The 26,422-nt window shown below is 39.5% G+C and overlaps 1 protein-coding gene across 1 annotated transcript in view; it reads left to right on the top strand.

Annotated features, from left to right (window-relative positions):
• The window catches only part of usp48 (ubiquitin specific peptidase 48), a gene marked incomplete in the record, with an annotated part of 222,083 nt that overhangs the window by 127,234 nt on the left and 68,427 nt on the right, over positions 1 to 26,422 (top strand). The window contains 3 exon segments of the mRNA XM_048254240.1: positions 4,358 to 4,500; positions 17,268 to 17,345; positions 17,432 to 17,556. Coding sequence (XP_048110197.1) covers positions 4,358 to 4,500; positions 17,268 to 17,345; positions 17,432 to 17,556 — 346 coding nt within the window.

Raw genomic sequence — 26,422 nt, 5'->3', positions numbered from 1 at the left:
AAACACAAAAATACAAAATAATATAATATTTAAAATTGAACAGGGAACAGATTAGAATGTTGGTCAAACTATAATATGGAAAATAGTACTAATAAACAGCAATATCAATTCAATCAATAGCCTAATAAAATAAGCAATGAAAATGAGGGGAAAAGCAATAATAAAACAATAATGTCCATTCAATCAGTAATATATAAATAATGACATGGTAAGACTACATTAAGGACAATATCAATAATAAACAATAATGTCAAATTAATCAACAGCCTAATGAAAATAAAACAATACAAACCATAACACATAAGAAGCGCTTAAACAACTAAGTACATGTTGAACAGGAATGTCTTTAGACCCCTCTTAAACAACCCAAAATTACCACAGGAACGGAGAGCACTGGGCAACTCATTCCACCAACATGGAACCACTGAGGAATAGAGTCTTGAATTAGACCTAGTTTTTATGACTGGTCGACATAACAGACGCTCATCAGAAAACCGCAGTGGGCGGTTGGGGATGTAAGGCTTGATTATTGAGTTAAAATAACTAGGAGCAGGCCCCAGCTGTGGCGCAACTGCACCGTACGCCGGCGACCCGGGTTCAATTCCCGCCCCGTGGTCCTTTCCGGATCCCACCCCTGCTCTCTCTCCCATTCGCTTCCTGTCACTCTCCACTGTCACTATCATTAAAGGCATAAAAAAAAGGTCACAAATAAAAAAAAATAAATAAAAAAAATAACTAGGAGCAGATCCAGTCAGTGTCCTATAGATTTAAATTTAATTCTGGATACTATAGGGAGCCAATGGAGATTAACTAGGTGAGGAGTTGCATGTGTCCTCTTTGGCTGATTGAAGACCAGGCGTGCTCCAGCATTCTGAATCAGCTGTAATGATCTTATTACACAAGCGGGTAAGCCAGCTAATAGTGAATTACAATAGTCCAGTTTAGAGATGACCATGGTCTGAACAAGAAGTTGTGTGGAATCTTGTGTCAGAGAAGGTCTGATCTTCCTAATGTTGTAAAGCATAAACCGGCATGATTTTGCAATAGAAGCTACATGCTCAGAGAAGTTAAGTCGGTCATCAATTACAACGCCCAAGTTACGTGCCGATCTAGTTGGGGTCAGTGAAGTTGAGTCAAGCTGGATGTTAATCTGTTGGGGAATAACTGTTTTAGCTGGAAACACCAAAAACTCAGTTTTTGAGAGATTAAGCTGAAGGTGCCGTTCTTTCATCCAGGCTGAAATATCCTTAAGGCATGCAGAAATCTGGTGGGAAACGCTAGTCATCAGGTGGGAAAGACAGGTAAAGTTGAGTGTCGTCTGCATAACAGTGATCAGCCAACCTTCTCAAACCTTCTGGTGACCTTCTCAAAGTAAACGGTAAAACTAAAGCAAGAGGCTACACTGAGATTCTGGAGGAAAAGATCAGGCAGTGTTCCGAGAGACCTGCCCCAATAGGCATCATTGGACCATTAAACCATACAATGATCCAAAACATACAGCTAAACAAGGCAAGAAATGGTTAACAGAGAACAATGTCAACATTTTAGAGTGGCCCAGCCAGAGTCCAGACCTCAATCAGTCAAAAAAGTTAGCACAAGGCCAAAGTGATGTCAAATAATCGTTCCTGCCTCAAAACCCAGATTGCTGCTAAAAAGGTGGGGTCTGAAATCATTGTGGAGACATGGAGAGGCTTGGTAGGTATTATAAGAACCATTTCGAGAGCTTTGATGGTAAATAAAGATGTTTCCATTGATTATTTTAAAAAGGTATGAATAATTTTGGACATGCCATTTTTCATAAAAATGTAAAAAAAAAAAAAAAGATAAAAAACGATTTTTTTTTTGATTCCATGTTTCTACCACATTGTCTTACAACCTTTTGGCATGTAGCAGTGTCATTTTCAGTCAGAACAAACATTGGTCAAGAGAAAATCAATATTACATCAATATTTGCCAGGGGTATGAATAATTTTGTTCTTAACTGTGTGTGTATGTGTGTGTGTGTGTATATATATATATAATTGTGTGTCATTGGCATATGAATGATGGGCAATAGTGTACTGCTGAATAATGAAGTGGGAGCATGTTGAAAAGCAGAGGACCGAGAATTGCCAAAATTGCCCATAGAGACAGATATTTACAACTATGTTCACCAAACAAAGGCTGTTTTTGTGTTTCCACAATGCCCCCACTGCTAAAGGAAATTGAGAGGAATCACTGATAATAACCTACATAACATGCTGATATTATGTTGAAACTAGAATGTAATGCCAGAGGAATTACAATAGTGGATGGAAAGCTGCTGGCTTAATGTTGGTGGGGAAATTCCTGGAAAAAAAAACATTATTAAATCACTTAATCTTTGAGTTCATACAAACCCTCGTACCAAAAGACCTTGTGTGTCAAGGCGTTCTTGAGATATAACACTCAAGGTGTTTTTGACCTTGACCTTTGACCTCCAACATCAATTCACTTCATCTTTGAATCCATACAAATACTCATACCAAATTTCAGGCATGTATGTCAAGGCATTCTTGAGATATTGCACTTAGAGTGTTCATTGACTTGACCTTTGACCTCCAACATCAACTCACTTCATCTTTGAGTCCATACAAACACTTGTACCAAATTTGAAGCATATGCGTCAAACCGTTCTGGAGATATAATGTGCAAAGCATGAGATATGGCTGTGACTTTTATTGACACAAGGGAAACACTTAAACAGGATGTGTAGTTTTAGAGAGCACCAGATTGTATGCATTAGAAGCTGACACAGTTTGATTCACAGGTGATGTCATAATCTAATGTAAAGTCAATGGGGAAATTTTAGTAGTTTTTAATTAATAGTTTAAAAAGTATAAAAGTTACAAAGTTGAAAAATACATAGCTGAAGTCACATAAGTAAGACCCACATAGCACCCAGTTTGAATGAAGTTTCTAAGTTAAACGGTTGAAGCTGTATTAAACGCACAAAAAGCGTTAGAAGAAGAATAATATTAATACTAGAAAAGCATTTCCTGAAGGAAATACAGTGCATGAAAATGCAAAAAATATTATGTCAAATATCATACAGAGTAAAAACAAACTATATTGGTTGCTAGGTAGATGAGGTTTAATATAGTTGGCATGACTGAACAGTTAAATAGGTGGATAGTTTATATAGGTAAATGATTTACTTGGTAGATGAGGTTTAATATAGTTGGAATGATTGAGCGGTTAAATAAGTGGATAGTTTAAATGGTTAAATTATTTAGGTAGATAGTTGGCGATAACTGACACTTGGAATGGCTAATGTTTGCTAGCAGTTATGCTAACTATGTTAACAAAGATAATAATGTTAACCAAGTTACTATGCTAACTAGCATGCTAACAATGTTAAAATCTTAAGTATGCTAACCATGGGACTTAGCTAACTTAGCTAATTATTTTTAGCAGTTATGCTAACTAGCATCTTAACATCTTAACTATCTTAACCATGTTACTAAGCTGACTTAGCTAATCATTTTAAGCAGTTTTGTTAAAAATGCTAACTAGCATGCTAACATGTTAGCATGCTAACTATGCTAACCATGTGACTTAGCTAACTTAGCTAATAATTTTAAGCAGTTTTGCTAAAAATGCTAACTAGCATGCTAACATGCTAGCATGCTAACTATGCTAACCATGTGACTTAGCTAACTAGCTACAGTGGGTAGGAGTCATAGTTGATGACAAGTAACAGTTACAATGGCTGAACAGTTAAAAAGTTCAGTAGTTTAAAGGGTTAAATTGTTTAACAGTAAAATATTACAGTGAGGACTTTTATTTTGAAACAGTTTTTGGCAGAGGAAGCAGTTGAACAGGATGTATAGTCTTAATAGGGCCAGTTTGTATGCTTAAAGCCTGAGACTGGCAGTTGGTCCAGGTGGCCTGAACACCTGCCATAGGATTCTAATTGCTTAACGGCTCTATTGTGATGTCATCAGCCCATGTTAAGTCTATGGGGAAATTTTGAGTAGTTTTTAATTAATAGTTTAAAAAGTATAAAAGTTACAAAGTTGAAAAATACAAAGCCCACATGTCCTAAGTAAGACCTCACATAACACAGTTTGAATGAAGTTTCTACGTTAAACGGTTGAAGCTGCATTAACTGCGTTAGAAGAAGAAGAATAAGAAGAAGAAGAAGAAGAAAAAGCCTTGGAATAACAGTACAGTGCATTTTCATGCACTGTAATAAGAAGAAACCAGGAGATTTCAAGATAGTGGATTCCATCCACTATAATTATGTTTTCCAAGACAGGTTCTAAACTTTTGGAGGGTTGTGATATGTAACTGGCTGAATAAAATAATGTAATACAATCCTTCTATTGTTTCCCAGTGGTAAAGGGTTTTGGGTAGGCAAACTGTCTCTACGCATCTGGAAGCAGCTGGCATTCGAGCAGATGGAAGAGGATGAGGAGCATACTAAGCATGGTGACCACAAGACCAATGGTGATCGCTCCAACATCATTGTGAGCAAAGGTACTTCTTGGGAGTTTTCTGGCATAGGTAAAGTTTTCGGGGGATTTGGAGTGCCACTGGCCAATGGTTATGTTTATATCCAATCAACACATAACCAAGTTACACAAAAGTTACTTTTTCAATTCAATTAAGTTCAGTTGAATTGATGTATTGCCTATTAATCCCCATTAATCATAGGCCATAGGAGTGTGGGCATAAAGTCAACGCAATTATTTCAAAGATTTTAGCAGATTCTGATTTTATTTACATTTCACACAGCATCCCAACTTTTTTGGAATTGGGGTTGTAGAACTGGGGACTCCAAAATTATTTTCCTGAGGCGGGTCCCTGTGCAGTTTGTAGTAGGACAACTGAAACAACACAAAATAAACTGGGCAAGACTCAAAAGTGCTTGTCCCAAGGAGAAGTAGTACGAACCGTTAATCTAATCGGACTGAAAAAATGAATCGTTGGATTAATCGATGCATCGAAAAAATAATCGCTAGATTAATTGTTTAAAAAATAATCGTTTATCCCAGCCCTAATACACATACAAATAGGGCCAAAACCTATGGCTTAAAATGATTTCATAATGACAGAAAGCTATGTAAATCTCGTGGTAATTACCTTTATGATAGGGTAACTTGTAACTTCTCACATGAGGAGCTGGCAGTGTTAAGTGCATAGACAGTAAAAGAAAGTGTCAACGCTAACCAGGCTAATAAACAAACCATGCCACGGTGAGTTAACGTCGAAGGGTAAAGTCACGTGACTTCTAGTTGTAGTCTGTTTCTAAAAAGAAAGGAGCAATTTAGTTTTTTAAAAGAAGGCAAAATAGTGTGATATTTTCAGTTATTATTACTGTTTATTTTCACAGTAGATTATTACTGTACACACACTAAAAAAATTTGAGGCAAATTGTAGACCCTTCCATATACAACTAAACACGGATGTTGACGGTCTTGCTTAAGTGGATTTTAAAAAAAATCATTATTCTATGTAATTTGCACTTTCAGAAATAAGAGATGCTGTAGGCCTATTTTCAGTTTTATGAACCGAACTGTGAATTCTGTGTACCGTTACACCCCTAATATATATCATCATCAACATTCTTCATATTCTAAAGGTCTAAAAGGAATAAAAACTCAGGATCTAATAGCATTCCTGTGTAGCTAACGTCCAAAACGCCACTCTTCTTCACTGTGGCTAAATAGTTAGTCAGAGAATATGAAGAATGTTGACTTAGAATGTGTATTTAGAATTTAATGGAGAATGGTTACTTGAAATGGCGTTTAGCCATTTAGAATGTTTGCATAGAATGCGGATTTAAAATGGTAACAGAGATTGCCTATTAAGAATGTGCATTTGGAATGTAATGGTGTTAAGTGCTTATGATGAGCAATATAGAAATTTGGTGATCACTGATCGTTGTTTAGGTACATTAAACCATGTTAAGCTTTTTCCTTTCAATAGACCTCAATGAAGCAGAAACGCTTTGTCAGATAACGTCCATAAAAATTGGACTTTGGGTTCGATTTTTTTGACAGTTTTATGTGCTTATGAGGAGCAATATATGAGATAAATTTGGTGACTGATCACTGAGCGTTGTTTAGGTACATTGAACCACGTTAAGCTTTTTCCTTTTAATATAGGCCTCAATGAAGTAGAAACACTTAATGTCAGATAACGTCCATAATAATTGGACTTTGGGTTCGATATTTTTATAGTTTTAAGTGGTTATGATGAACAATATATGAGAGAAATGTGGTGATCACTGAGCGTTGTTTAGGTACATTGAATCACGTTAAGCTTTTTCCTTTTAATATAGGCCTCATTGAATCAGAAACGCTTACTGCAAGATGACATCCATAACTAGAAAAGCATTTCCTGAAGGAAATACAGTGCATGAAAATGCAAAAAATAATATGTAAAATATCATGCAGAGAAAAAAACAAATAATGCCGATATAGTTGCAATAGTGTTGCTAGGGTACATATGTTGGTTGTTATGCCAAATTAAGTGGATGCTATGCTGGTTGCTTGGGTAATCCTGTTGGTTGCTATGGTGGTTGCTAGGTTGACATTGTGGTGGTTGCTAGGTTGACATTGTGGTGGTTGCTAGGCTGACATTGTGGTGGTTGCTAGGCTGTTGCTTGGGTATTTCACATGGTTGCTAGGCTGTTGCTAGGGTATTTGACATGTTTGGTAGGCTGTTGCTAGGGTACTTAAGGTGGTTGCTAGGCTGTTGCTAGCTCAGTTGTGGTGGTTGCTATGCTGGTTGCTAGGTTAAACTCATTGATTGCTATGTTGGTTGCTAGGTTGTAACTGTGGAAGTGGTTGCTAGGCTGTTGCTGGGGTATATGACATGGTTGCTAGGCTGTTGCTAGGGTACTTGAGGTGGTTGCTATGTTGGTTGCTAGGTAGATGAGGTTTAATATAGTTTGAATGACTGAACAGTTAAAGAGGTGGATAGTTTAAATGGTTAAATTATTTGCTAGGTAGATGAGGTTTAAAATAGTTGGAATGACTGAACAGTTGAACAGGATGTGTAGGCTAGTCCTAACTAGCAGGTTAGACTACTGCAATGCACTTTTCACTGGTCTTCCCAAAAAACATCTAAAGAAATTGGCACTCATACAGAACTCTGCGGCTAGACTTTTAACTAAGACTAAGAAGAGAGAACACATCACCCCTGTGTTGGCTGAACTGCACTGGCTCCCTATTTCCTATAGAATTGATTTTAAGGTTATGTTAATTACTTACAAAGCTCTGAATGGCATAGCACCTTCATATATCTCTGAGCTTTTAATATCTTATCAACCACAAAGGAAACTTAGATCATCCAATTGTAATCTTTTAATCGCATTCCAAAGTGCTCCACAAACAAAGTGGAGAAGCTGCGTTTATCCATTATGCCCCAAACTATGGAACACCCTGCCTCTGTACATCAAGCAGGCAAGTTCAGTAAATATTTTTAAAAAGATCTGAAAACATACCTGTACAGGAAAGCTTTTAGTTAACTCATCTTATCCTGTAGACTACATTTTCAGATTATTCTACATCTGCTACTATTGGAGGGCTTAGCCAGCCAGAAGCAGATGGGCTCCCCTATTAAGTCAGGTTCTGCTCAAGGTTTCTTCCTGGAATATGGGAGTTTTTCCTTGCCACAGTTGCCATATGGCGTGCTTGTGGGGGTAAGAGGGTTAAGGCTGCCAGTCTTATGGCGTCATTTTCTATATTTTGATATGTTGCTGAGTATAACATAAACAGCAAAGAAAAGTGATTGATAATGACTGACTGACTATTATTGTGTTACATGCTTCAAATGTAAAGCACTTTGAGCTGCATTCTGTGTATGAAAGGTGCTATACAAATAAAGCTTTATTATTATTATTATTATTATTATTATATTAAGAGAAGGAGACTATGCTTAAAGCCTGAGAAACTGACAGTTGATGCAGGTGGCCTGGCCACCTGGCACAAGATTCTAATTGCTGTGATGTCATAAAGGCCTAATAGTTTTTAATTAATAGTTTAAAGCCTGTGTTGCAGGTTAAACACCACTGTTGATTAATGGGTACATAAAGCACTCAATATATGTATATCATTTTAAAAATTTCTCCAAATGGTGTTAAATGCCAGTTTTTGTTGTTTTTAGCATTAGCGGGTTTTTTGCAATTAATTCGGTGATGGCGTCACTTTGGGGACTATTTTGATCTGCGCTTCATTCATTTCAATGCATTTCAATGGACATCGCGGTTACACTTTCAACATAAAGTTTGTATATTTACACTTGAATTTCGTCACAGCATTTATATCACAGCTACCCTATGATCTACCAATGGTAATAACGTTGCCTGATATCAATTTAGTATTTTTTCTGAATTCCGGAGGTCTCTTTTTTGGAGGGTATATGTTTTACATTCATTCCTATGGGAAACGGTCGCGGTTACACTTTCAACATAAAGTTTGTATATTTACACTTGAATTTCGTTACAGCATTTATATGACAACGACCCTATGGTCTAACAAAGATAACAATGTCTTCCGATTTTAGTTTAATGCAATTTTCTGAATTTGAGAGGCCTCGTTATGAGGCTATAATGCACCTATTCAGTTCAATGTATTATGCTTATAACATTACGACACTTTTTTTGTTACTGTCAGTGAACAGCACCGAATGAAAGTCAACATGTTCTTTATATCTAGTGATAGTGATCATGTCGTTAGTTCAGATAACAGGCCTGCCAACTTTTCAAAAAACCTTGGAGTGAGATTTGGTGGGGCCAACCAAAATTTTGCTGCGGAAATTTTTGTTTGGCTCGTTCAGCATTATACCGTACAGTAAAAAAAAAGTACATTGGTTCTCAGGTGTAGGGACCAGGGTCCCAGAGTTAAATTAACATTGGTATCAAAGGGATCTAGCCTAATGCTAGGACCATGGGCAATGGAGGCATTCTGAAATTGGGTGGGACATTTCAGGGGGTTTAGATACTTCTATATAACAAAATAAAGCCAGCCTACGAAATTAATAAAAAGTAAATCATGCATAATTTAAAAATAACTGAATATATAGGCTACTTGGCTACGCAATAAGGTTTCCATTACAGCACTGCGGACGTTTAATGAACGCATGAAAGCGGATAAAGTAAATTAAATATCAAACTAAAGCGAAAATGTCATGCTTTTGAAGGCCTACCATTGTGCAGTCTAGCTGTGGTTAGTGACGTGATGCTGTTAATGGGGAGTTTTACATAAACCTATAGGTTATTATTTATTTACGTACAAACAGCACTGTTATTTCAAGACGGCAATAGTGGGGGTCCAAACTAACAATTTTAAAAAGTGGGTGGGTGTTTTGGAAGAATTTAAGAAATGTTTGTATATTTTAACTTTTAAATGCATCAATCTGGTGCACTTTTAAAAATAAATTCAGAGGTCAGACTTGCTTATTTTTATGGAAATATTTGTGCTGTAGCCTAAGCTATTTTGCACTTCAGAATTATAACCATGCATACACAGGTACTAGTTATGGTGATATTGCAATAAGTTCACAACCACAAAAACATATGGTCCATTTCACAGTTCAGAAATGTTCAGCACTCCATGAAATTATGCAGTCACCATTAAGTGGTCACCTGTGTTTTTCAGCTAGTTCATTTAAGATAATATATTGTTCATTGTAATGGCCATAGCCTACAGGCTATTCCTTTTTCAGGATGTACCCATATCTGCATGATGTGAATGTTTGCATATGGCTTATGTCAGGCTTTATATCAATATTTGTGTCTCCTTATTTGATTTTCTTTATATTTTTGCATTAATGTCACTAGAAAGCATGGCAATATAAATATATTCATTTATCTGTGTAAGTGGGATTGGCTGGAACCTGACAATATAAGAACCATGATAGTGGGATAATCTACTGAGCAATTTACAAAAATGTATGTAGGCCTACTGACAAATAGTTTACATTAGAATACATTATAATTTAGCCCCAATGAGGCTATGTAGAAATGTGTTGCAATTTCAAAAACAGAGGCATGCTTTATATCCTCGTGATTCGCATGGGTTTGCTGTTTATTGTGATATTAGGTTTGCCACATGTTGTGTGAAGGGTTAGTGAGATATTACAACCGAGTAATGGGTGTGCACTGTGTGCAAAATGCAAATATGATTAGCCTAAATTGCACGCCGGTTCAATGATAATTTTCATGAACCATTTATCACAGCAACTTGGCTAAAATCATTGGAAAGCTTAGATTCCATTTCGTTCACATGATGTGTGATATCATGTATAGGTTTAGTTTAGTTGAACCTCATCTGCCAGGTATTTGACCTACCATGTTGACACTTCAGCGTGAACAATACTCAAAGCATAGGCCTACCTGAAGCCGGGGGAATGCGCCTGGGATGGCTTTTGAAGTAGCATCGCAAATGAGAGAAAATTTAGAAAATTCCACAGACAGGGGGTGCTCTTGAACCCTCTCACCGTCTCTGAAAGCATAACCGTGGCTCAACAGGTAGATCTATAGGCTAAACTCATTTTTCAGGCATCTGACCGACCGGCGGTGTGGCGTGTGAGTGTGTGAAACTAATCAAATGCGTGTGTCTCACGGCCAATGCGTGAGAGTTGGCAGCTATGGATAAGAATATGAAGCATCATGATAGCTAGCTGGGCTAACTTTTTAGTCCCACCTGTGAGCCACCCCAGTTACTTAGCTTCTAGCTTCTTCTGCTCGTGATTGATTGCCATTGACATCGTCAGGGTACGGCTTACCAAAGAGGGAGATAATATGGGCAAGTCGCAGTTTTGCAGGTGCTTGTGTGGGCTGTGCCGTCCCGATGGAAACTGTGGTGGAGAGCTGCAGTAACTAGGGAAGCGAGTGCATTTTGGCCGCTGGTCGAGGAGCTCCCCTGTGACCAGCATAATGACATGATCTATCTAGCTATCTATCTGTCTATATACATATCTAGGCTATCTATAGCCTATATATTTATCTATAATCTGCGCTATCTACTGCTGAACAATACCTTACTCGTCTCTCTTTACTCCTCTCTCGTTATTCTCAAGGGTCTCAAGGTGGGCTTTGGTCTGTAGTCTCCCCAAGGTGACGTAATGCAATGCATTGTGGGGGAAAGGAGAATCACTTCAAATGCTGTGAAATATTACCTGCTTTTTCGTATTATATTCCGTTTTGTGATACCCAACAACATCAAATACAATGGATAACAGTTTAAATGTTTATTATCAACAAGCAAATTGTGCAAATTCGTTGGAAAATGAACCCTGCAACACGGCCTTTCAATAATCAATCAATCAGTTTAACTGGCTCTTTGATGGGGCTTAGTTGAGCAGTTGGAAGTTGATACAGGTGCAAATCAAGTTAATTAGCCCATTGTGATGTCATCAGGCCAATGTTAAGTCTATGGGGAAATTTTGAATAGTTTTTTATTAATAGTTTAAAAAGTTTCAAAGATGAAAAATACAAAGCCCAGATGTCCTAAGTAAGACCTACGTAACATAGTTTGAATGAAGTTTCTACGTTAAACGGTTAAAGCTGCATTAACTGCGTTAGAAAAAGAAGAAGAAGAAGAAGCCTAGGAAGAACAGCACAGTGAATTTTCATGCATGTCATTTCATGTCTTATAAAACGCTTAATGTCAGGTAATGTCCATAATAATTGGACTTTGGGTTCGATATTTTTATAGTTTTAAGTGGTTATGATGAGCAATATATGAGAGAAATTTGGTGATCACTGAGCGTTGTTTAGGTACATTGAATCACGTTAAGCTTTTTCCTTTTAATATAGGCTGAAACGCTTAATGTCAGATAACATCCATAATAATTGGACTTTGGTTTTGATATTTTGACAGTTGTACAGTGGGTCCCCGTTAAGTTTGGACGGGTTCCTTCAGGAATCACGATCCCCATTTTCTCAGCAGAAATGGCACAAACTGCAGTTGACACAAACAACCACAAGGTGTCACTTTGGAGTTCTGCCACTACTATTTTTGATGCGACTTGACTTACTGCTTCCATGATGCAGTTTCCAAGTCAGTAGAACAATCAGAGAAAGCTGAGCCATTACCAAACATATATGATAATACAATAGTGTGAGTTTATATATCTTATACCCTATTTGTCACGGTTACTTATAGATTTGATAGTGTAACGATAAGAGCATAAGAGACTTTCAGCGGGGGCACGGAAACTTAATTTGATCACGGTAGTTTAAGCTTACACTTGACAAAACATTCTAATATGAAAATGTAGATGCAATTGTTGTAAGATGGTGCAGCTCCTTTAAGAAAGCACCGCGGCAAAAAGTAGGCGTGCTGGAGCCCGAGTCATATTCAAAATGCAAAAAATAACACAGCAGATAAAACCAATTATCCTCATTCATTGCAACCGCGGCATGCCTGCTTGCCGACGTTTAAACAAAAAGATATCAAAGCACCTTTTGCGTTTTTGAATGTAACACTAAAAAAATGTTTAAACAGCTGGACAAATGATTTAGCTAATTGATTATAGCCTGTACACCAGCAATTGTTGAACATTTGGAAAAAGATCGCTCAGCTGTTGCCACAGTCACAGGCAATGTAGAAACAACATGAGAGCAGTACACACTTCCCCGAATGTGGATGTTACACTGTCATAATCTACCACCAGCCTTTTGGCAAGTTGAAAAATAGATGACTTCTGTGAAATCTCTGCTTTAAAGCAAGACCTAAATGAGAGGAGTTGTGTTGGGAATGTCGGTGCAATGTCCATGCTATAATGGTCTGACAAACGTACTGCCTTTTCAAGCAGTTCATCATCACCTGCGAAGTTGAAGGATCATAGGGCGTAAAGACTCAACCACATAACAAGTTTCCGCATGCTTGCACATCTTTGGGAGAGCTGACTGATTATGATGTCCAGAGTTGCATTAAATACCTGCACTTTGAAGTATCTCTCTGCATCGGTTAAGCCGTTCATCTTCCAATAGTTCGTCAAAGTGACGCTTCACTCTCCGTGCTCTAACATTTTCAAATGTACTCTGAACCCCCATTTATTTGCGAGTGTTCGCGCTGTAGCCTTGGCCTGGTCAAAGGCACGCAGGTAGTCAGAAAGGACCCGGTATAGAATTTTCCAGCAATTGCATTGCGGGGTAGCGACGGAGGTCACAGGCCCTGGTGCGACTGCACTTGCTGCACCTACTAGGCCTAGTTACATGCACTGCGTGGAGCTAATGTGTCTACTGTAAATCATTCATGTGTGAAAGTCATTAGGCTGGAAGCGCTAATGTGTCTAAGCTCATTAGTCTACTTTCAATAGGCCTACTGTACAGCCTGAGAGGGGAACATAACCTATAGCCTAGGCTACTGTAGAGTAGGCCTACAGTAGGCTACTGTAGGCTAAACAATCAGTTGTGAAAGTCTGCAACTAAAAGTTTCCTAATGGAAGCTTAACGTGTCTATTGAGCTCATTAGCCTACTTTCAATAGGCCTACTGTACAGCCTGAGAGGGGGAACATAGCCTACTGTAGAGTAAACAATCAGTTTACTTAGTTACATTTGTTTAGTTAAATCCAGTTTTCTACTCTATCTCCATGATATGCTTAGCCTATAGAAAGGCTAAGTCGGAAAGTGCTTCAGAGAAAACGTATTTATTGAAATAATGAACAGTCTACATTCTACAGTCCAAATTTAAAGCACGTTGAATCCCTGGGAAGATCTGCGTGCTGTGCGGAGGAATTCGTTGATCTTATTGATGCAGTCCTTCAGTTCACTCCTCCCCATAGCAGGGAACTTTCGTTGTAGTGTTGAGACCACAAAGTTTTTCACATTTTGCGGCAGTGCTCGCTTGCCCTTCGCTCCATCCCAGTTGGTGGTTTTGCTCCAGGCTTTATAGTGTTCCTCTGTGACGATGGACCTGAAGAGCAGGCATCCGTATTCGCCCACTTGGCGTAGCTCTGTTGGTGAATCTAAGCGTGGTCTTCGGGACCAACATCACGCAAGGTCACGTCTGCGTGTTGACTAGGAACTTGGGTGCTGTCGTTGAGTGTGACGGAGAGGGCCAATGGAGACATCTGCAAGGAGGACGTTTCTGGAGCTGGTGTTGAGGTGCACCTGGGGATTGGTCTCTCAGGCGTCGAATAACTTCTCTGCTCCGCGAAGCGCCGCCTGAAGTTCTCCGATTCCAGCTCTCATCTCCTGTAAAATGTCTCTGTGGCTCTCCAAGTGGCTGGTCTCGGAGTTGTTGAAGCTCTCGTTTGAGGTTTTTGACCTCCGCTTTCAACCGATCATTCTCGGCGTCTCTCTCGGCTACTCGAGCTTTCTCTGCTCTCTCGGCTACTCGAGCTTTCTCTGCAAAATGTGTGAAAGTCATTAGGCTGGAAGCGTGTCTACTGTCAGTGACTAGTGCGAGAAGCGGGTTCTGTGTTGTAGGCTATGCATTTTTCCGACACTTGGCTGCAAGCTCCCCTCCCCCACCCCCTTCTTTCACAAGCAGTGCAGCTTTCTGAAGCGGTGCCTTTTGAAGCTAATGTAACAAATACCACCAATATTGTTGTGTGGCAATAAAAGTATCCAGGGTTTGCGCAAGTAGCCTAAATATATAAATAAATTAAGGACATACAATCCTTAACGTGAAAAAGCTTAACGTAGCTTGATGTCCCAAACAACAAGTCGTTTTATGCGCTCATTATAAAGAAAGTTTAACGTGTCCCAAAACAGCTGTCAATTAATCACCAAACGTCAAGAGGGTTCAGTCTGAATGACACCGAGTTTTAGACACTGTGTTTTTGAAGTTAAGAAATATTTTCGTAATAAAAATGGTAATTTAACCAATAAAGGCTGAAAAAATGTACAGTAAACCTAGGCTATACAGTACATGCAACCCAGCAGAAGACTATTATAGGCTATTGGCAAATCATTGAGCATCATTCACACATTGTATTCTGCACAGTCTCTACACGTGGAGCGCTAATGTATAGGCATACTGTAAATCATTCAAAATGTGTGAAAGTCATTAGGCTGGAAGCGTGTCTACTGTCAGTGACTAATGCGAGAGTTCTGTGTTGTAGGCTATGCATTTTTCCGACACTTGGCTGCAAGCTCCCCTCCCCCACCCCCTTCTTTCACAAGCAGTGCAGCTTTCTGAAGCGGTGCCTTTTGAAGCTAATGTAACAAATACCACCAATATTGTTGTGTGGCAATAAAAGTATCCAGGGTTTGCGCAAGTAGCCTAAATAGGCCTATATAAATAAATTAAGGACATACAATCCTTAAAGCTTAACGTAGCCTACATGTAGATTAATGTCCCAAAACGTCAACAAGTCGTTTTATGTGCTCATTATATATGGATTTCTATGAAACGCGAAAACAAACATCGCGTAAACCAAGAGGCAGAAAGCACCATAGAACAGCATAGAGCAATGCAAAAGAGCAAAAGAATGAAATGATTTTTTGTGCTGACAACTGCACCAATGGTTAGAGAATGTTAAATATGTTCAATATCCCTAACGGAATGCATGTCTTCGCCAAAAATGACAAAATACGATGTTATGTTAATAATGCAAATGAACGGCACACTTTGAAATATAGTCGGAAATGAGATGTTATCATCATTGAGACAACAGGGGTATACAATAAAATCCGATTGTAGCTTACAGCAGCCGGCTATTTAGGTTAAGTTTATAACATTGTGGGGCCACCAAAGCGTCTTCTGCCCCGGCTGCGGCACAGTCTTGAGTGACCGGATTCGTTTTCCTTTGTCATATGAATGCTGTCATTTTGTTAACATTACTGTTAAGGAGATGCTGTAGGCAAAGGCTATATTTCAACCTCGTTAGTGTCAGAACTATTCACAAGGTTTCTGGGCAGCATTTTTATGTTCTGTTAGCAAGTTTAACTTCTCATGACTACCGACAAAGTAGCCTACTGCCAGCTGACGAAGCTCTCATTTTAAAACATTACTGAGAGACAGGCACTATACAATCAAGAAATCTTGCCACTGAATCCAAAACTATGTTTAACATTATGTACAAAGCTTAGGCTACAGTGGATTAGCATGTTGCAGGGGCTGCTAAAAACAGAGAAACGCACTGAAAACTCGGCCAATCACAGCCCTTGCTGTCGACTGCGCCGTCCGGTTCGACCGTTGAACGCCACAGCAGACTATGCTTCCCCCAAGCGGCTGCAGTTGTACTTACATGTCACCCAGCTGCGTGAATCACCATTATCGTGAATGAAGTGTCAATTTTTAACGGGGACCCTATGTATGTCCTTATGAGGAGCAATATGAAAGATAAATTTGGCAATCATTGATTGTTGTTTAGGTACATTAAACCACGTTAAGCCTTTTTCTCGCCATAGGCGCCAATGAAGAAGAAAATGTTAATGTGAGATATTTTCTATAATCGTTGGATTTCAGTTTAGTTTGAAGATATGGACAGGCATGACAAGATATGGCCATGAGAAATTTGGTGATTGATCGTTGTTTTCCGACCTTAAGTCACATTAAGCTTTTTCACGTTAAGCGTTTTAGAATGTCCCGTTTGCAGACAGACTTATACTTCATAGGCCTGAGTGTCACAATCACTACATTTCTGTTAGCTAACAAACTCGCGGTTTTATGTGTTCACTGAACGCTCATTTTCAGTAGGCCTAAACTGTTCGTCAAAGGTCATCATCTCTGGCCCCAGCAAAGTAGGCTCTGATTTAGCCTAGTCTACTGTATGACTTCAACGTGGTGATCTTTAGTATCGTTCTGTAGCTTACAGTATCAATCAATGCCCTGTTTACCGGCAATGCTATAGCGGACTTTTACCGGCAATGCTATAGCGGACTTAAGCTGCCACCTCGTGGCAATATGTTGTACATATCACGCAGCTGCGTGAATCACGGAAAGCGCGAATGAACCCACTGTAGTTCTCCAAACTCTTTTTTCCCCCACAATTAAAGTCAGGCACAATTGTGTTCTCCGTAGATTTTAATGGCATTCATCAAGTTTATGAGAAAGTCCATGCTCCACTTTTCTGCAACAGCAAAAGTAAGGTGGTTTCTATTCTATTTTAGATAACCCACAGCTATTGTAGAAGTCTGCCTTAATTCTAAAGTAAAATGGGAGAGTATGGAAAAATAACCACAAGGTCTTCATGATATTTTACCGCCATAAAATAGCATCCGAGTATGTTTTTGACAGACCGAAGTGGCAATAACCTGTTATTAAAGAAAAGGGTAAAATACTCTGTTCATCCATTCTATCTATTCTTTGACGGATTGTATGTGTTTACAATACAGGTGCAAAGACGACAGACAGAGAAGACATGGATACTGAGGGCATGAAGACCATCAATGAAGACATCCTCTGTCCTCATGGTAGATATCTGCACACACTTAATTGCAATGCAGAAATTTTACTTGGGCCCTCACTCTACTCTCTGTGTTTTCACCCTGTTCTCCAGGGGGCCTCAGTATCCTGGCGAGTGAGAGGAGGCTGGTGTCTGTGGAGGTGTGGGACAAACTGAAGGTGTACTTCCCCAAAGCACCTGAGTTCATCTATCAGCAAGAACCCTGTCAGCATTGTCTGGTAATGACTAATGACTAACTAGCAAAAAAAATGTTAAATAAGAAATCAATCTGTGAAAAAGACATCTTGAGCATGAATGGTCTTATATGGTTATGGGATTTGGCATATGTTTTTGTCCAAAGCGACATACAAATACAAAACAATATAATACTTCAATTTATATAAAATGTTGGTTAGACTAGATTAAAGAGAATATCAACAATAAACAATAATGTCCATTCAATCAAATATAATAGGTGAAGATCACGCGGGATTATAGGAGATAAGTAGCTTGTAATGACAACTTCTATGATTTTGGTCATGACAAGGAACTATCTCCAGATGTAAATGGTTCCGTATCCTATTACTCATATTCCATTAAAGTGGAAGCAGTGAGAACTGTGACCATTTTTTGGTTGCTTTTTCATTTTTGAAGATACATGGATTTTCATTAAATCTGAAATTCAAGTAGTTTCACTGGAAATTGACATCAATAACGACTTTCGCCACTAGGGCGCGGCCATGTTTTAAAAATGCAGGCGCTACGTCATCAGAATGGTTAGCGTTTGTTCGTGGATGTTTTATCCATTAAGGACGTTCACTTTATTTCAATATGCCTACGCAAATTCTGTTGACGTTTGTTTTTGTGTTTGTACAAGAACAAGGGCCGCTGTAATGTAGCCTGTAGGCCTATCAGAGACAGTACTTAATTAGATTTAACTTCAGTCGCAATCAGTGTTGCCAGTTACCTTGAAAAAGTAATCTGATTACTGATTACTCCTTTAAAAAGTAACTTATTTACTTTACTGATTACTTGATTTTAAAAGTAACTAAGTTAGATTACAAATTACTTTATTAGTTACTTTCAGCAGCTGCCAACAACACCCCCGCCGCCTCAACATAAAAATGACAACCGGTTTTGATAGATAGATAGATACTTTACTTTATTTTCTATATTGATCCCCAAGGGGAAATTCAAGGTCTCAGTAGCATACAGACATCACACTCAACATGCACTTACAGCAGAAAAAGTTATATACATATAAAAAAAACTCCACTGTACAATGTGATAAGTTTTAGGGATTAAATATCTAAAATTGCATTAGGCCTATTTGTAATGGAAATGACTGACACACATAGTAAGCTAAACCAATATAAGTGATAGGCTATTTAACCATAAGCAATGACCGACGGTGAACCCGCGCTCAAAACAACTTTAAGAAAAATTTAGATTGGAGCAGCTACGTGTAGTTTGGGAGAAAACATTACATTTTGAAGCTAATCCAAATCATTGAATGGATTTGTGAATTCGGTTTCATGTTCACAAAAGCTGGTAACATTTTGGCCTTGGCCTTATCAGCCAAGGGTCCCTTGAGCTGAAAAAGGTTGAAGGCCCCTGTACTGTATTATGGTAAAGAAATGTGAGCTTCACACAAGCATTAGTGCTAGTAAGGTGTATTGTTATGTTATTTATAATGTGCAATTAATGGAAATATTATTTCTTGTTTATTCTCATTTCAAACCACACACACACACACATCATATTGTGGCTATTATAGATGTGTTCATGATTATCCAGCTACATTTAATGAGTTAAGTGAAATATATTCACACACACTCAAAACACTGGATGTGGTGGACATTCCTTTATTCTAAGATACATCAATAGGCTCTCAAAACAAAACTGTATTAGGGGATGGAATATATAACATCAGTGTTTCCCATACATTGACTAAACTGTGGCAGGCCACCACGAAATCAAAACCGGCCGCCTCACAATAATGGTCTATGTTTCATATTTGGTAAAAAAAAACACAGTGGTCAATTCCTCTGTAGGTGGATCTGACAGCCCAGTGTGAGAGGCGCAAGCCGTGCAACATTGTTTATTTTTGCAGCTAATCACTGCTGTTGTTTTATTTTATTGATTTGATCTTGGTCATGGAGGCTAGATTTGAAGGCATGAAAATGCGCTGTTCTGTTATCCGAAGTCGTCGTCGTCTTATTATTCTTCCCACCAAATTTCTGTGTCTAATTCAGCTTCAACCGTTCAACGTAGAAAGTTTGTTCAAACTTTGTAACGTAGGTCTTGAAAAGGACACTTGAGGAATGTATTTTTCGTTTTTGTACTTTTTGATATTAACCCTTTACCCGCCAAAGTCGCAAAATTGCGACAAACAACGTCACTGATTAAAACAGACGATAGATCCATGTACGGTGACAAATCTCATTTGTACTCTCCACCACTAGTTGGCAGACACCCAGAGCTTTGATTCAAGCTCAACCTTTTTTTAAAACGTTTTCAGGAAGCATGCGAGAAACACACGAAGAAGGCGTGCATTTCCTCCATAACGCGGAAGCGATGCGGGCCATAGTTTTGCACAAATTGAAGCAGAAATACACCAAATGTTGAAAAAAAAGTTCATGTGTGATGAAGTCTCGGGTCTTTTATTCACCTATTCTGATTCTAAAGGATAAAATCTGCATTTTGGAGGATATGATCGATAGATAGATAGATAGATACTTTATTGATCCCCATGGGGAAATTCAAGGTTCTCAGTAGCATCACAGACATCACATACAACATGCACTTACAGCAGAAATGGTAAACATAAGTATAAGTATAAACATATAACTAAACTCCACTGTACAATAAAGACAGTAGAAGATAAGAAAGATAAGAAAACTAACAAAACTAAATACGGTAACACTTTACTTGACGGGTGAGTTCATAACACAGTCATAGCTGCTGTCATAAACTGCACATAAAGCATTCATGACTGTTTCATGAGACGTGACTCAACATTCATACCAAACCTTTCATGAATGTGGAAAACAGAACGACGACAATTTGTCAAAAGAAAAGTCCATCAATTGCAAAGCAGCATGGCCGTTTTTGTAAATATTTCATGAATATCTTATGAAGACTACATTGAATGTCACTTTACTATACAAGTTGTGAAGTAATCATTGAGTTTAACACTGGGAGGTAAACTAGCCTACATTCAGCTGACTTGTATTTGTGTAACCTGGACTGGTTGGACATTCCCAGTAGCAAAAGATGAGAAATTATCTGCAAAGGTTACATCATAAAACAAATACATTTTTATGAAACAAAACTTATCTGCTTGACCATGTTCTGTCTTTTTGGCACTGGAGTAGCCCATTGACTCAGATGTGACATGGTCAGGTAAGAGGGTTGGAACAAAAACGGCAATGCTGCTTTGCGATTGGGACTTTTATTTTGACAAGTTGTCGTCATTCTGTTTTCCACATTCATGAAAGGTTTGGTATGAAGCAAAAAAGGAATACACTCACAAGATAACCACCCACTTCAAAGACAGCAGGAACGCACAAAGCCTATGGCAGGGCATTCAGGCCCTCACAGACTACAAGCCCGCGCCACAGAGCTGTGAGAGCAACATCCCTCTGCTCAACAACCTGAACCGCTTCTTTGCTCGCTTTGAAGCACAAAACAGCACCTGCCCACAGAAGACCCATCCCCCTCTACATGAGCAGCCCCTGTGCCTCTCTGCCGACAGCGTGAAGAGGACACTTGCTGCTATCAACACCCGTAAGGCAACAGGTCCAGACAACATCCCAGGTCGTACGCTGAAGGACTGCGCAGGGGAGCTTAAGGATGTCTTCACAGACATCTTTAACACTTCCCTGAAGCAAGCCATCGTCCCATCATGTTTCAAAGCTGCCACCATCATACCTGTGCCGAAGAAAACTGCTCCATCCTGCTTCAATGACTACCGCCCTGTGGCACTGACACCCATCATCATGAAGTGCTTTGAGCGGCTTGTCATGTCACATATCAAAGCCATTCTCCCCCCCCACCCTGGACCCCTTCCAGTTTGCATACCGAGCCAAGCGGTCTACAGAGGATGCAATCTGCTCTGCCCTCCACCCAGCCCTCACCCACCTGGAAAAAAGAGACTCATATGTGAGATTGCTGTTTATAGACTTCAGTTCTGCATTCAACACCATAATACCACAACAACTCATCTGCAAACTTGACAAACTGGGACTCAGTACCTACCTCTGCAACTTCGCTACTGGACTTCCTCTGTCAGAGGCCCCAAGTAGTAATGCGTGTTGGCAACAATACCTCAAGCAGCATCACACTGAGCACAGGGGCCCCAAGGCCAAGGCTCAGTCCGCTGCTCTTCACCCTGCTGACGATGACTGCACTGCAACCTACAGCAACAATCACATAGTGAAATTTGCTGGACGACACAACTCTGGTGGGTCTCATCACTAAGGGCGGCGAGACTCAATACAGGTTGGAGGTCGACCATCTGACCACGTGGTGCAGGGACAACAACCTCCTGCTGAACGCCAGCAAGACCAAAGAGATTGTTGTTGACTTCCGGAGAGGTCACACCCAACACCTGCCACTGACCATCGACGGTGCTGTGGTGGAGAGAGCGAGCAGCACCAAATTCCTGGGGGTGCACATCAGTGAAGACCTCTCCTGACCACCAACACTGCATCACTGGCTTAAGAGAGCTCAGCCGCGCCTGTACTTCCTGGCGGAAACTCAGGCGAAAGCAAGTGCTCCACCAGCCATCATGACCACATTCTACCGAGGCACCATTGAGAGCATCCTCTCCAGCTGTATCGCTGTGTGGGGTGGAAGCTGCACTGAATACAACAGGAAAGCCCTGCAGCATAGTGAACACAGCTGGAAGGATTATTGGTGCTTCAGTCCCTCCCTGAAGGACATTTACACCACCCACCTCACCAAGAAGGCTTACCAAAATTGTGAGTGATGCAAGTCACCCCGCCACAATCTGTTTGATCTACTGCCCTCTGGGAAGAGGTACAGAAGCCTGCGCCCCAAGACTACCAGACTCACCAACAGCTTCATACACCAAGCTGTAAGGATGCTGAACTCTCTCCTCCCTCCCCCTCCACCCTCAGCTACATAACATCCTGGACATTGGACCCAAAATGGCCGCCTGCACTACTCCACTTGCACACTTGCACACTTGTACACTTTACAACTTGGTGTTGTTGTCCTGAAAACACAACACTTCTGCTGCTCTTACATAACTTGCACCACTATGCCACTTTCTTTCTTACTTAGGTCAAACAGAACTACCCAAGCCTTTAATTGGTCTGACTTTGCACTAGTATTTTATTAACTGTCTATGCACAATTTCAACCAAATTTTGCTGCTCTTATTTTTTCATTATTATATGTGCCCTCTTATTTACTTATTTACTTACTTTTTTGTTTACTTGAATGTTATGTTTGTCTGTGGACCTAAATTGGTAAAATATGTCTAGTCTTCACCGTGGGATAGTGAGAAACGTAATTTCGATCTCTTTGTATGTCTGGAACATGTGAAGAAATTGACAATAAAGCTGACTTTGACTTTGACTTTGACTTTGAATGTTGTCATGTCTCATGAAACAGTCATGAATGCTTTATGTGCAGTTTATGACAGCTGCTATGAATGTGTTATGAACTCACCCGTCAAGTAAAGTGTTACCCTAAATACTAAATACACTACAGTGGGCATCGCTTTCAAATGGCCACTTCAGCCGCGCATTACGAGGCGTGAAGCTGCGTGAAGCTTTAGTACCACTTTCAGCCACTGTGCGTCGCTCTGCCACTGTACATCGCTATGTCAGTAGCCTGACTGCCGCCCCTTCTGAAAAAGCAGGAGGCTAGGCTACCTTTAAACGTAATTGTTACCGAGAGGAATCCCAGCCTACTTAATTCAATAACAAAATAAATCGTAATTAAACATTACCTCGATTAAGGCTATTTGGGTATGGCTTAAGGCTTGACTACACGGTGGTAGCGAAAATCGAAATCTGCTTTTGATAGCCTACCAGTGCCGCTCCACAAAATGAAAAAATATCTTAATTTGCTGTCTGTTATTGTCGGGGGTAACGCAACTACGCAAATCAAAACATTGTCTTAATTTGCCATACTTCTTGACTGCAATGTAGTCAATTGACTGCTTGACATGTCATTTTTATTTTTCTGTACAATAAACAAATACATCTGCTTTATGCCGCAGAATTACATTCATATTTGGCTGACTGCAGATGCGCCACTTCCCCTCCCCATATTCCAAGATTAAGATAGTAGCCTATACAAAAAGCACTTCATAAAATCGTTAAAACGAATAGCTACAGCTAAAACACTGGTCCTCATTTTGCGAATGCGAGGACGATATGAGCCTGTTGCATTTAGTTAGATGTCCGAAGTCCACGATAATGTTTGAAAACCACTGGCTCGTAATCACAATAATTTAACACACGACAGTTGGATAGCCTACTTCATCATGTCCCCATGCCTACATTTTTGTGAGTAGCATAGAGATCGTTAAAAACAATAAAGTATGGCTCTCCGTTTGGGACATCGAAAACGTATATTTTTAATAGACTACCGTCGAAGATGCTGATTTGCAAAAGCCTCGGGATAACACGTTATCTCCACTATCATCAGTCATTGATCAAAGTGGGGAATGAAATAAAAGTTTGAGAACCACTGGCTTAACAATTTACCTGCAGTCCAGAACACAGAATCTGTTGCAATATTCTGATGATCGGCGATGATATCGGCAAATGTTTGTTTTCCAAAGTAAGAATTTCACTTCACCATGCACCTTCGACAATGAATAGCTCATTACACTTGTTATTGTTAAACGTAGGCCTACCTGGTATCATTACAAACATTTTTCTGTGTCCTAAAACTGGCATATTTTATGGCATTGTGTCATGTAAGTTCGTTGCAAAAAATCTAGAGAAATGTGTGAGGTGGTCAGCGGGGACAATTGAGCCACACATTGGATTGTGTTATTACTTGAACATTCCACACTATCCACAGCTGTGGTAGGCCTATCAGGGCAGGAGGATTACTGTTAGCGCAGGCTTTATATAAAATTCTTCAACAGAAGGCCTCGAATGTTGTCTTGTTTGTGGAGCTTTGCTTCGGCTTCTGTAATCTCGGGCTTCATTGAAAATGAGGGCTTCCCTCAATGACCCTCCGAGAATAAATAAAGGTTGAATGAATGAATGAATGAATGCCCAAAATAAAGGCCTGTGGTTTGGCGAGCCTACAGTAAATAACAGACCCGCCAGAATGTGCGTTATGATGCTTTTACGAAAGCAAGATGTTTTGGTACCCTACGACACTGCATGTTCTTAAATAACAATGATCAGTAATATTCGACCATTAATTTGGGTAAATGGGCAAGCGTGACCACCTTGATTGGCTGATGATTGTAACGCGGGCATGATTCCAAACACCTCCCCTTAACGATGATGAGTGACAGGTGACAGTTCTCAGAATGCGGCGCTACACAAGGACGGAAGATGATGAATAACTGGGGCCGTAGGCTATTCACAAAGGCTTTTATCTTACTACTAGGAGTAGGCTACTCCTAAATCGCACTTAAAGATTTTAGCTTGCCTTTCAGACAACTCCTAAACTAGGAGTGAGTCTGCATATGGATGACGCCATTACTCATGCACGAGCTTGACTGAAGTTACCACCTTGATTGGCTGACGACATTGTACGCGGGAATTCCAAACACCTCTCTTCCGATGATGAGTGACTGGTGACAGGCCGGAGAATGCGTGCGCTACACAAGTAGTGCGAAGGACGGAAGATGATTTAATAACTGAATAAAAAGGCCTAGCCTAAATGAATAAAGAGTAAGGCAAAACTCTTTAGTAATGAAACATAGGCCTATGGATTGATGCAGTAGCCTACCTTTGCAACATTATTAAATGAATCTGTCACCATATGCCTAGGCTACGTTTGCAAAGAGAAGAATATTTTAATTTGATTCACAATGAAACGTTACATTTCATTTACATGTTAACAATGAGTAGTTTTGGTTGTTGTTGGTGGTTATTGCATCCCTTTTATGAATGCAAAATTGTTCCTCACTGATTGGAAGCTCCTGTTGTGCATAGGCTACGATTTCAAAAACATCGCGAACGTAAAATGCCACAAAAAAAAGCTGTTTATGAATAGGTCTTAGTGAGTTAGGAGTCCTCTCGACTTAAGCTGTCCCAGACTTAGGTGCTACTTTTAGGTCTAAAATGCTTGGTGAATTACTTTTTTGAAAAAAAAATTAGGAGTCCTAAAGTTTGGAGTGAAAACCATTATTTTTAGGAGTTGTCCTAAATTCGCCAGTTAGGGGCTACTTTTAGCCTTAAAATTTTTGTGAATACGGCCCTGAATAAAAAAGGCCTAGCCTAAATGAATCAAGGCAAAACAGCCTAGTAGCCTAATGAAACATAATGGATTGATGTAGTATCTTTGTAACATTATTAAATTATTCTGTTACTATGCCTACGCTTGCAAAAGAAAACATTTTAATTTGATTCACAATAATGTTACATTTAATTTACATGTTGACAATGATTAGCCTAGTTTTGGTTGTTGTTGGCGGCGCTATTGCATGTTAGATATGCCTATTAATGCAAAAATTGCTTCCTCACGATTGGAAGCTCCTGTAGCTGCATAGGATTTTAAAACACGCAAAATGCCGCAGGTTTGTGAATAGGTCTGTGAGTAAGGAGTCCTCTTGACTTTTAAGCTGTCAGAGGTGGAAGGTGTGATTTGTTGGGGACAGGGCCGGATTAACTGGGCACAAATGTCTGATGGCCCCCCCCTTTCCCCAGCCAACATGAATCGGGTGGTTAGTTAATAGGCCTATTTTTCCTGCCATCTACAGTAAGGCACGAAGATCTGTGAGGCCAAGCCTCACCAAGTAGCCTGTTTGTTTACAACTAACATTCCATTTAATTAAACTGCTTTATAGGCTATGCCTAAATAGTTTTCAACATTTTGAATATATATATATATATATATATATATATATATATATATATATATATATATATATATATAT

The sequence above is a fragment of the Alosa alosa genome, chromosome 10 (genome assembly GCF_017589495.1).
Source record: "Alosa alosa isolate M-15738 ecotype Scorff River chromosome 10, AALO_Geno_1.1, whole genome shotgun sequence".
NCBI lineage: Eukaryota > Metazoa > Chordata > Actinopteri > Clupeiformes > Clupeidae > Alosa > Alosa alosa.
Note: the sequence above shows the minus strand (reverse complement) of the source record. Positions and strands in the feature narration are given on the sequence as shown.